We start from the raw sequence: 12,808 nt of genomic DNA on the forward strand, positions 1-12,808 counted from the left end.
ACCATTTTTCTGAAGTTTGTAGCTTTGCGTACTGTTGCTCCCCTCCCCCCACCCATATAATTGGTCACACTCAAGCCAGCTCCAAAGCTAAAATTGGCAAGCAAATAATTATCTTCCACTTTTCATCTTAACGGTGAGCTGAAAAGGGAACCAAGATGTTTCTGGTTTCCTTCTTGTGTCTTTATATAATAGATAACAAAGAAAAGAGCAATATTATCAAGAATCAGAGTATTATTCCTACTAGGCCATAGTTCCAGGCTATCACCATATTAGACAACAAAAGCACAGTTGCAATCCAGCTATTGTAGCAATCCAAAACATCTTCCCTTTGTTTAGACATCAGTTATGAAGAAATTGCTTTTTTCAGCACTGCATTTGCAATGCAGGAGGGTATATACGACCTGATAGGTATAACTGAAACTTGGTGGGATGACTCCAATGACTAGAATTCAACAATTGAAGGTTATAACTTGCTCAAGAAGAACATAAGGACAGAAAGGTAGGTGGAGTGGCACTGTGTCTCTGCACAGAATTACAGGAGGATGAGCTTAGTAGCCCCATCAAGAGCATCTGGATTAAGATAAATGGAGCAAGAAATAAAGGAAACCCAGTGGTTCTTTGACTGCCCAGTCAAGGAGAAGATAAAGATGATACTTTTGAAAAGCAAATTGCAAGTGTTTCAAGGAGGCATGATGTGGTTGTTAGGGGGGCTTCAGTTTCCCCATACCTGTTGAGAGACAAATTCTGGCAAATGCAGCCCATCCACGAGATTCCCAATATGTGTTGCTGTTAACTTCCTGCAAGAGCAAGTGGAGGAAGCAACTAGAGGAACAGCTATCCTTGACTTGAAACTCACAATCAAGGAAGACCCGGTGAACAAAATGGCAACTATGGAAACTCTGGGGGAAAGTGACCATTCCATTCCATTCCAAAGGCAGGTAGCATGGAATTGTAGGGGTGGAATTAAGAAGGCTGAAGCAACTAATGAATTGAGGCTAGTGAAGGAGGCTAAAAACAACAAAAGAGCCTCCATTAGATATGTCCAAAATAAAAGACAAAGGAAAGAAATGGGGATTCCACTACTCAGTGTGTATGGCAAAATGATAACAGATGTGTTCCCCCCCCCCCCCAGAAAAGGCAGAAGGGTTCCATTCCTACTTTGGTTCAGTCTCCTCCTGAAGGATCTATGACCTTCCTGATGAAAGGGAAGTACAAGCTGAAGGAGCAGGATGTTGGTTCAAGACTGATCAGAAAATCATCAAGAATCATCTATTTGGGTTGAATGAGTTCAAATCTCCAGGGCCTGAAGAACTCCATCTAAGAATCATAAAGGAGCAGGTGGAAGGCCTCGCAGAACTACTCTTTAATATCTTTGAGAAATCATGGCGTGCAGGGCTAAAGTAGCTTCAAAAAAGAAACAGAAGAAGAGGAGAAGGAGGAGCAGGAGCTTGGGAACAGCCAACCAGTCAAGTCCAACATCAATCCCTGGAAAAATTGTGGAACAGATTATAAAGCTGTCAGTTGGCAATAAACTTGAAAACAATGCAGTGATTATTAGAAACCAACATGTATTTCTCAAACAAATCCTACCAGACTAATCTAATTTCATCTTTTTGATTGGGTAACCTCCCTGATGGACTGTGGGAATGCTATGAAGATAATCTATCTTGGTAGCAAGGCTTCAGACAAAGTGCCCCACAATATTCTGATTAGCAAAGCAGGAAAAAGTGGGCTAGATAGAACAGCTATCAGGTGGATCAATAATTGGCTACAGAATCAGACTCAAAGAGTGCTCATCAATGGCACCTTCTCAAACTGGGGAGAAGTAACAGGGTTCAGTCCTCTTAACATTTTTATCAATGCTTTGGATGAGGAAGTGCAGGAAATGATTATCAAATCTGCAGATGGCAACAAATTGGATGGGATACTAATACCCTGGAAGACAGAAAGATGATTCAGGATGATGGAGTGTGATAGGTTGGAGTGCTGGGCTGAAAACAACAGAAAGAAATTCAGTGTGGACAAATGCCAAATTCTGCACCTGAGAAAAAGAAACCAAACACATAGTTACAAGATGGGGAATACTTGTCTTAACAGTACTGCACATGAAAAGGATCTTGGAATTGTTGAAGATCACAAAGTGAACATGAGTCAACAAGATGATGTGGCTGCATCAAGTCCTGAGAGAGGAGATGGAAAGAACCGGGCAAGTTTAGACTCAAGAAGAAAGGACTGAGGAGAGTTTTAATAGCACTCTGCAAGTACTTGAAAAGCTGTCACAAAGAAGGACAGAATCTCTTTTTGATCATCCCAGAGTGCAATGGGATAATGGGCTCAAGTTACAAGAAGCCAGATTCCAGCTAGATATGAGAAAACATTTCCTGACTATTAGAGCAGTCTGACAATGGGACCAATTACCTACTGAGGTTGTGGGCTCTCCCACATTAGAGGTATTCAAAATGCAACTGAACAGCCATCTGAAAGGGATGGTTTAACTTAGAGTCCTTCACTGAGCAGCGGCTGGACATGATGATCTTCTTGTCCCTTCCTATTCTGCTATTCTATGTTTCTAGATCTGCAGTTTATCCTTTGTTTCTCCTGGCAAAAGTTAAGACCACAGGATATCTTCTTGGTGAGAGACCTAGGCTTAACATGGAGAGTACAAGTCAAGTACTCTTTTACTTCAGATTAGATCCATCCTTTCTTTCTGGAAGTTGAACATTCTCATGTGAGACCTCAGAACTTTTTGATGTACAATCTGTTTCTTTCAAAAATGAGACAATTAAAACAAGGTTAACAGGGATCTCAGAATTAACTTCTAGTTGTCTAATAGCACATTCACCCTCATCATGATGCATTTCTGAATTAATGCTATACATGCTACACATTTAATGAATATAATTAATTGTGTTAGACTGCTCTAGAGTTAAACACTTTTCATTAGCGAACCCTCTGCAGCTGGAGTTAATGAATCCATGCAAATTTTCTGATTTGTTGAGTATTCTTCAGGCTCATTCATTAAAAGCATATTTTCTACATTTAATTGTGTTATTGTAAATTGAAAGGAAATGGTTGTGTTGTGTGTGTGTTTTCTGACTAACACATTTTTACGTAAAGGTCTTTATACAGTAAATGTGTTTTAATATTACTGTTGCAAAATCAAATAAAATCTGCAGTGTTTATTCACCCCTGCTCCTCTGTCCACACTTAGCATCTCATCTGAAATTGATCTGAGCTGCAGCTTTTTCTCACTCCTTCAGCTCCTCATTATAGCCCACTCTCTTTTCTGCTCATTTTCTCTTCTGGTGTTTTGCCCCTTCCACAACCCCTTTGCCCAGGCTGTTTTCCCTGCTGGTCCTGGGCTGCCTGATGAACTTGTTGCCATTTTGAAGTTCTCAAACTCCAGAGCTTGCCAACAGGGCTGGCCCTACGGTTGCAGAATCGGCAGCTGGCTCAGCATGCTAAATGAAGCTGACTGGGTGGAAGATTGATGCCAAATAAAAGGAAATACTCCTTCATGCAGCACCTCAGTAGCATCTTGGCTATGGGGGAGGTGGTATTTCTTCATCTCAGGCAGCCAAATATCTCAGGCTCGCTTGCAAGCAAATTAGCTTTTGTTTCTCCCATCTCCCCTGCTTGTCTTACAGGCTACAAGGACTAGTTTTTCCATTTTTTTGCTACTTGGCTACTCTTTAAGTAGATAAATATACTTTTGTTGTAGTGGTTTTTAGAATGATGTAGCTAGAATGATGTTGAAGAAAAACCCATTCCCGAGCTGCCAAAATGCATCTTAGCATTCATCTCATGCCAGCAATTGTGGCAAAGAATGCACACATTTTCAACACAGCCCTGCATCCTTGGCACTGATGCACCAAGAGGTGGCAGGCTAGTTATTTACCCCCCTCAAGGAAGGATGAGAAGAGATCTCAACAGCCTCCTGTGACTCAGTTCGAAAAATGAAATAAAATAAAAATTGCAGGTAAAATTATTGGTATCACTCTACTCGGTGTATAGCTATATTGAGCTTGCTAGTCTACATCCACTTACCAGAGAATAAGCCCTGTCAAAGTCAGTCAGTCTTATTTCTGAATAGGCATGTGTATAACTGTACTGAAAATGAATCAAATCAATTTTGGTGAGGAGCTATTGCTAAAATCTCCTGAAGCAAGGATGCTCTTGTACCCCTGACTAACTTATCTGGTGGCCATTGATATGGCTTAAGACTTGATATCTAAAGGAATGTCTCCTGGCATATGCACCTACCAGGACCTTAAGATCATCTATGGAAATCCTTTCCCAGGAGCCACCTTGAAAAGAAGTAAGGAAGGTGGCCAACCAAGAAGGGCACCTTGACTGTGGAATCTGCTCCCCAGACAGGTACAGTTGGTGCTGACCCTTTATGCATTTCAGCACCAGAACAAAAACATTTTTATTTTCCCAGTATTTTAATAGTTAAATAACATTATCTGATTTTCAACTGTTTTTTATTTTAATTGTCATTGTTTCTACTGTGGATTAACTATTATTTTAGTGATGTTTATTATTATTATTATTATTTATACATTAATTGTTGTGCTATATTGAATTTTGAGGGCTATTATTGACACCAGATTCATTTATACTTTGTCCTGCTTTTTGTATGGTCTTTATTCTTGCTGTGCACCATTCAGACACCCATCATTGAATGAATGGTATACGAGAGCTTTTAATTAATTAATAAATAATAAAATCTGAGTGGGATGGTGTAAGTTGGTGTCCTGCAACAGCAGGGGGTTGGACTCAATGGCCTTCATGACCCCTTCCAACTCTACTATTCTATGATTCTATAAAATATGGGCACTCTCACAAAATGGCTGCGATGGAGGGGCTTGCTTTTTATAAAACAGCTTCCATTGTGTACCTGAGCTATTATAACAGACAAACTGGTGAGACTAATAGAAAAGTAACAAGACCAAAACCCAAAGCACAAGGCAGGTGAGGTGGACCCAAATAAAGGTCAGCACCTTTTTTGCAGAATACTTCAAAAGGCTATTTAAAAATAATCTTAAGAAATAAAATTACAGACAGGAAAGGCAGGGTGCCTAGTTGGTCTCATGGGCACCATTTTTGTAAACTAGTCTTAAATCTCTGCATTAGAAAATTCTTCCAGCATTTCGGAAGCCTGAGTGATCCTCCCACCAGCATCAAGGTGTTTAGATAAACTGAAAAAACCTGAATTATGGAACCTTCAGGAAATAGCTGAGGTGAAGTACTTAGCAATTTTCAAGGATATAAATACAAAAGGATACCAGGAATTGTCAATCAATTGTGCCAAGCTTCACTTCCGTCAGATTCAGCTCTCACAAGCAAGGTCCTGGAGAGTTTGAGAACTTTTGCTTAGTATCATTTTACTTCAAGATACTGAATGAAAAGGGCTTTGTGTTTCTGAAAAGTGTTTGTATGTAAGTATATATGATTGGTTAAATGCTGGTGCTGAAAAGGTATTACCAGGAAAAGAGAAAGCATTTACATCAAGGTGGTCATTGACAAAGAGGTCAACTGTTTCAAAAATATGTAGAAGGATTTTTGCTCTAAAACATTTTTCTTGTTCTCAGGTTATTTTCTTGTGATAATAAAACATCCTTTCGATGAAGGCAAAGTCTGTGGGTGATTAAGAACTTCTATATACATTCATTACTTCACAATATACTGTGCAATGAATCACATAGATTATGGGATACCATCCAATCCTTGGTTTGCTCTTGATCTTTGATCAATAATGTAATTGTCTGAAATCATCATGGTCCACTTTTAAGGCCAGTTGTCAGAGTTGAAATCACTGCATGCATGGAATGGGAAAGAAATATTTCTGTTAGAAAGGCGAGGGCTATATCAACATACTGGGGTTGAAAATACCACCATTGCAAATGTGGCAGCAGTAACAAAGAAACTTGTTTAAACTCTTTTTCTAAAAGTAATATAAAATCAAGTTGTCCTTGGTTACAGAAAAGGTGAATACTGCTTTACATGGTTGGGATATCCACAGAGGTATTTACATAACCAGGGGATCTGCAATGTATGGCTTAAATGTAAGCATCTAAAATGTTTAATCTTCAGAGAATGAAGAGACAACTGTGCTATGCAGTCTGTGTTGGGCCTTCTAAATTAGCTGGCTGCCTTCTGGTGCAGGGAAAGATGCTGTCCCATCATTTTGAAACCAAATCTTTATACTAGTTGAATTTTTTGAATGGAATGGGAAGAGGTGCCATCTCTTCACCTCAGCCTGTAAAATGCCTTAAACTGCCCCTGATCCTTCACACATATCAATCCAATGAGTATTTCAGTGGGAATTTTGGAAAATGCAAGTTGTAGCTGGGGTGTGTGTGAATGTGATCTTGAGCAGAGTCTCCCCCCTCTATACCTGCACACACACACGCACACACACATGAATCCCGAAGCAGATCAGATTTCTCACAGTAGTTTTGGGGTAGAAAGCAAGCACTGGCATGGCTATGCATTTAAGACAACATTTAGTTTGGATTTCTGTAATGGAGACCTACCAAGCTGACAGTTTCCCAGGCCTCATGCAGCCTGTAAGCATTGCACGTGATATGGGGTAGCATACCTTGACAAACTATCCCTTTTTGCAGGGACAGTATCGTAGGTGGGTTTGGTGTGTGTGTGAACTTCACAGTGATATGTACGCAGTCCTGAAGGAATTGCTTGGGCATGCCAGATTGCTAGAACAAATGAATGATGACCTCATACCAGTGAGATCAGTGGAACCAGAGCCAAGTCACATAGGCAAGGAGTGAGAAATCCCTTGCTGGTGCACCAGATCCCAGCCTCCCATGTAGCTCAGCCTCCCAAGTAAGAGCAAGAGTCACCAGAATTCAAATGAACTACTCAGAATATGTGGCAGGAATTCTAAACCAATGAACCTCTACTACCTGGTCAAGAAAGGTATAAAAGGGGACAGCACCAATCCTCTGAGTTAATCGCCCTTTTCTTGTGCTTGAACTATTCTCAATAATTAAATGCATATTTTCCCCTCTTGTTCTTGCTGTGCTTGATTAGGCTAGCGTGCCAAGACTAGACCCCTTGTGTCCTTCAGTTGAAAGTGTTGTTTGTGAGGTTTTGGTTACCCTGAATTCAGCTTGTGACTTTGGGTTGCTAAGGTGAGCTTTCAACAGGTGATTTCTGGGCTTCTTTGGCATTTATCCTCTGAGGGAACAGAACACACAAATATCTACAACATCTTTATGAAATAATAATGTCTCTGAAATTTTAATCATAATTGTGTAATTAAGAATTTTCTTATGCAATCTGTTGATCCCTTAGAGATGTTTTACTTTCTCTGCTGCTTCTGGATTTTAGTGCTGTTCCTGTGATATCATTGTTATGTTTTAATCTTTCTTTAAACTTATTTATTGTATGCCACCCAGACAACTTATGTTATGAGGTGAAATATACATATAATATAATGAAAGGCAAACAATCTTCCCTTGAGTCATGAGGTGGGATAATCCTTTGGTATATTTTGGTCTGTGCAAGTCATATATACATATACATACATATATACACGTGTGTGTGTGTGTATATATATAGAGAGAGAGATAACATGGACACAAGCACATAAGTACAAGCTCGTACACAAGTTTCTGTAGTCCTCTTGTGTATTTTTAATCTAATATTTTGCTTTAATTTTAGTTCCAAATACATATACCAACATATCTGCCCAAACAGAAGATTCAGAATATCTGCAAGATTCCGGCAAGGAATCCTTGTAGCCAGCTGCTGTACAAGACTAGGTAGAACTGAATACTGACATTTGCCCCTCTGCCCCAAAACCTGTCATGCTTCTTGTGAAAGACTCATCTGGGGAGACTTGTTCAGAGTCCCCATAGATGAATAGATGGATGCCATTGTACCAGGACAGTAGGAGATGCCTGGACCTTGGAAGAGATACTGTAGGTCCATCTCTGCCAGGGCAGAGGACTTCAGGCCCCCAGAAGCACCCTCATTTCAAGCAGTGGGTAAGAAGGGCTTCTATGAGAAGGGAAACTGTCCCTTTTATTAAGGAGGCCTCTTGAGGAAAAAGTAACTCCTTATCAGTTGGGCCGTGGCTGGAGATTATAATTTCCCATGGCTGAGCCTTGGGTGGAGCTTAGCAGGCTCTGGCTATATAAGCCTTCTCAGTCTACCTTGAGAATGCTTGAACAATATGCATTCCTAAATTAAACTACATACTTTCCTAAGCTGACCACCTGCTCAGTGCAGGAAATTCAGAGGCACAGGACCCCTACAGGTGGTTGTCCAACCTCTGAAGAATCCATAGAGCAGGAGTCTCAAACTCAACTTACCTGGGGGCTGCTGGAAGTAGAGTCTGGGTCAGGCTGGGCCGCATCAAGTATTGCACCACTGCGGTGGTGGTGGACCGCTCATCCAGAGGCTGGCCCGGGCGCTGCTGGCATTTTGAAGGCTGCAGGGTCCCTTCCCTATGTCCCACCCGTCCCAACAATTGGCCCGCGGGCCATGAGTTTGAGACCCCTGCCATAGAGAGAGATCTTATCATCTTAGGATGTTTACTCCATTCTCTGTTGTTTGACCAAGAGAAGCATCAACAAAGGGTGAAGCATTATAAGGTTCAGAGTCTGCACTAGTTTTTTCTCTGGCTTCAGCATGAAATGCTATTCTTATCTTGACTCAATGAAATTACCTTTTATTCCTGAAGGGCTTCTTTTAGGTGAAACAAAAGACAGGATCACCAGAAGAAGAATGTAGGCTGTTTTATCTACACACACACACACACACCAGGTTCTAAGAAGGTGAAATCTAACAGAAGTCTCCAATAAGAAGCTTAAATCCCCTCTGATACCTTCCTTATTCTACCATCTCCTTCCAGAAGTGGTGGGTCCTGCTAATTTCATTACAAAATTGGGACCCACTGCTTGTGAAATGTTACCCATGAAAAGCTGATTTCTGAAATGAAACGGGACAATGGAGCTTCCCTTATGCAAACTCCATCAAGTTGGCTCTTTCCAGAGACAAGCATTCCTACTCATTTTGGCACTGAAAGCACTAAATCACCATTACACACAGTGGATGGCACAAGGGTATCAGTGAGACATAGGATAATTGCTGGAGATATAAAAATCCCATTGACTTGCCCCCAAAATGTTTAATACAAACTAAAACCCTAACAACAAACCTCATTTTGACTAAAGTTGTTACAGACATGATCACACCATGTTCAGAACCAGGAAGTGTGAAGCTTATCCTATTCTGAACCATGGGAGAAATGATCAGGTAACTGAAAGAATAATCTTTTAGGTGGATATTGTGGATTCCTGTTTAGGAAGATTTTTTTAATTTTATTTTAATCCTGTATCATGAGCCAGGATATATGCCTTCTGGACTGAAAACAGGAATGCTCCTGAAAATGTTTTTTCTCAGTTTTGATACAGTAGTCCCAATCAGTATTTCCCTGAAGTGCTTGAAAGATATACAGACTGGGTTGATGATGTTTATCTAAAAGGAAGCCAACAAGAATGTGGATTAAAATAGAATATAAATTTGATGTCTTAGTTTGATATTTGCAAAAAATAGACATAGCAGCTGCTCATCTTGGCTGAAACCCTCAGGGAGACAAAATGCTTAGTACAGTTACGAATGATGCCCATCTTTGACATATTCTGACTGTTGAAGTGCTAAGACTACAATCTACTGTTCAATCTTGTGTGAGCAAGAACATGGTACCAATAATGGTTAATAACAACTATTAATAAAACACTCTAAAATACTCTCCAGCCTTCAGATCAATAAGCTGAAAATGGGGATTGCATTTATCAGATTGCCTCTGACTAAATAAGCTAAAATATGATAAAGGAACTTTGTTTCAAAGGAATGTTAGTAACTGTAGATTTCTATTACACATAACCTGTAGTGATGATGATAAAATATGATACTTATCATCATTTCAGCTTCAGATAACAAATAGATAAAAATATAGGGGTTCAATGTGAGTCTACAAATATTTACTTAATAGTAAGTCAGTGTCTTCAATTGGGCTTACTCCATAGTAAATAATTTTCAATTGGAACCTAACTTGGCATTACTATACTTTTCAAATATTTGTAATTTCTCATAAAAAAAACAACTTGAAAGAAAATTTTATGCATTTACAGCCAAAATGAATTTCCAGTATGGAGAGGACCACAATGCAGCTCTTTACCATGTAGCTCTTAAAGATAAAACTGATTGGTGGGAGGTTGTTTAGGACAGATGAGAGGAAGTACTTCACACAATGTATAGTTAAACTACTCCAACAGGAAGGGGTGATGGCCACCCATTTGGATGGCTTTAGAAGGAGATTGGACAGATTCATGGAGCAGGAGGCTATCAATGGCCTCCTAGCCTTTCTATCAACAGCTACTAGCCTTTCTTGCTGTGGGCTCTCTCCTTTATTGGAAGTAGCATGCCTCCCTACACCACTTGCTGAGGAGCTGGGGCAGGAGGAGGTCTTGTTCCTGCCCGAGGGATCCTGTGGGCAACTGGCCTGCCATTGTGTGTATGAAGCTGGACTAGATGAACCATTGGCCTGACCCAGCATAACCTGTCAGAAAACAAGGTAGCAACCCTAGATTACCACTAACCTGACTCAGTACATATTGATTCAAATCTTCATGAGCACTGAAGCCCTTGGTCTGGATGGTTTTGGTTTCTGTCACATCAGAACTTTCAAAATCTAAATTTCCTTTTGTCCAGAATATTTGTAAATCTCATTATATTCTTGTCAAAACTGAACTAAATTGTAATTCTAATGTGTATACCTCCTCTTTTCTTCAGCTGCTTCTCTTTACTTTGGAGATTATGAGGCAAAAGCAAGCCACAACCCTCCTTTTCTACGGGATTGATAATGGTATCAATACACCATTAAGATAGACTATTGTGGAAGCTGATGGAGGAGGAGGAGGAGGAGGAGGAGGAGGAGGAGGAGGAGGAGGAGGAGGAGGAGGAGGAAAGCCACCGCAGCAGCAAAATACCAGTACAACTTGGCTTTCCCAATGACCCAGCCCAGCATAGCTGTTCAGTATACCATGCTGGTTTCAGTGCCTGGGGACATGGATTGGACTGAGGCTGCCCACAGCGCTGGGAAAAAAGAAAAGAAAAATGGTGATGGCAGTGGTTAGGGAGCCCCTGTTTATAGGGGCTGTTGTATAGGACCGGCTGCCAATGCTGAATTCAGCTGAATGACCTTTGATGAGTCACTTTCAGTCTACTGTGTCTTATAGGTTTATTGCAAGGAGGAAAGGTAACATGATGAGGAGGAGATTAGGGTGAAGACAACCACCATAGAAGTGAAGCTGTGCCACTCTTCCTGTGTTTGCAGCAGAGAATAGCATATCAACATAGCATTAGTATACCTATAGGCATACTTGCAACAATGTTTTGTTCTGCTTACGAAGTCAGATTCCCTCATTTGGATGATTTTTAACATCTGCCGGACAATTGACCATGTGGTGCTTAACAATACATGCTCACCCTCTCCCAAGGATGTCTACAATATTCTTCACCTTTTAATATTCTGTTATTCCTTATATCTGCAGTTTCAAGGTTTCCTGCCATGAGATATGCTTGTATGAAACCAGACCCTCTGTTGCTTGGTAGTTCATCTGTTCCTGTTGCTTAATTTTCACTTGTAATCACTTTCCTTAGCTGGAAACATCATAACCATCTCTCAGGAACCAACTGTGAGGAGAGAAACATGGAATTATGACTTCAAACAAGGACAGCTACAAATGAATGTACTCTGACAGAAGTGTTCTCCCATTCTTTCTTTTTCTCTCAAACACTGAATACCTCATTCTTTCTTTATGTAATGTCCACATCAGGCTTCTCAAACCTGGTGTCCTCAAGATGCTCTGGGCTATAACCCCTATTAACCACTGTCAACGTGGTCAATAGATGTACCACATTCTAAACATTTGGAGATGTAGTCCAAACATTTGGAGGCTACCATATTGAAAAAGACTGGTGTACACCTGCTGTCTCAGATCTTTTGCATATACAGACATTATTAAGCACCTATTCCATTGAAAATTCATAGATCTTTGATGCATTCTTGCATGCTAATTATTGGCCAGTCCTCCTTGTCTAACCCTAGAGATAGCAGAGAGGAACCAATATAATACTTTCATTGAATCTCCAATCATTGGGTAACCTATCTGTGTTAAAGGTAGAATCTTACCCCACCAAGGTAATGGTAGAAATAAGCAAACAGCTCCAGAAATTCTGCCCCAAATTATCATTCCCAGGTATTTGTCCAAGCTAGAATAATGCCTTGATATATGCATTTGGGTGTCCCTCTTCATTGAAGTGTGCAAGGACCTTAAAAATGAATAGAATACTTCCCCCTTATTTATTATCCTTTACAGCCTATCTTTGGAGTATAATTGTCTGCTTCAGTGAATTGCCCTGAAGCTGCTACAGGGCAAATCTATTTCGGTGCCTTCATAGGGTTAGCTTTATCTACTGAAAGGTATATAGTATGGACTGATATGACTACAGCTTTTCCAATCAATCAATGAATCAGAGCCTACTCTTTGTTGTCAAACTTTAAGCAATACTGCTGATGAGAAACAGGAATTTTTGTCATTTGATATGCAAGTATAGCTTGCATATCATCATTTTTTTCTCTTTATTATCTGTCAGATTTGCATCTTGCCTTTCTACCTGATAATGCAACTAAAATGCAAATATAAAATAACATTGAAATCCATAAAAAGGGCAGATAAAACACACCAATACAACTGATAAAATGAACAGT

General features: G+C 40.2%; 1 protein-coding gene across 1 annotated transcript in view; it reads left to right on the plus strand.

Annotated features, from left to right (window-relative positions):
• Positions 1-2,074: 2,074 nt before the first annotated feature.
• The window catches only part of SI (sucrase-isomaltase), a 219,470-nt gene continuing 208,736 nt past the window's right edge, over positions 2,075-12,808 (plus strand). The window contains exon 1 of the mRNA XM_044434407.1: positions 2,075-2,206. Within this exon, the coding sequence (XP_044290342.1) occupies positions 2,075-2,206 (132 nt within the window). The remainder of the gene's footprint in view (positions 2,207-12,808) is intronic.

The sequence above is a fragment of the Varanus komodoensis genome, unplaced genomic scaffold (genome assembly GCF_004798865.1).
Source record: "Varanus komodoensis strain SLA01 unplaced genomic scaffold, ASM479886v1 scaffold28, whole genome shotgun sequence".
Taxonomy (NCBI): domain Eukaryota; kingdom Metazoa; phylum Chordata; class Lepidosauria; order Squamata; family Varanidae; genus Varanus; species Varanus komodoensis.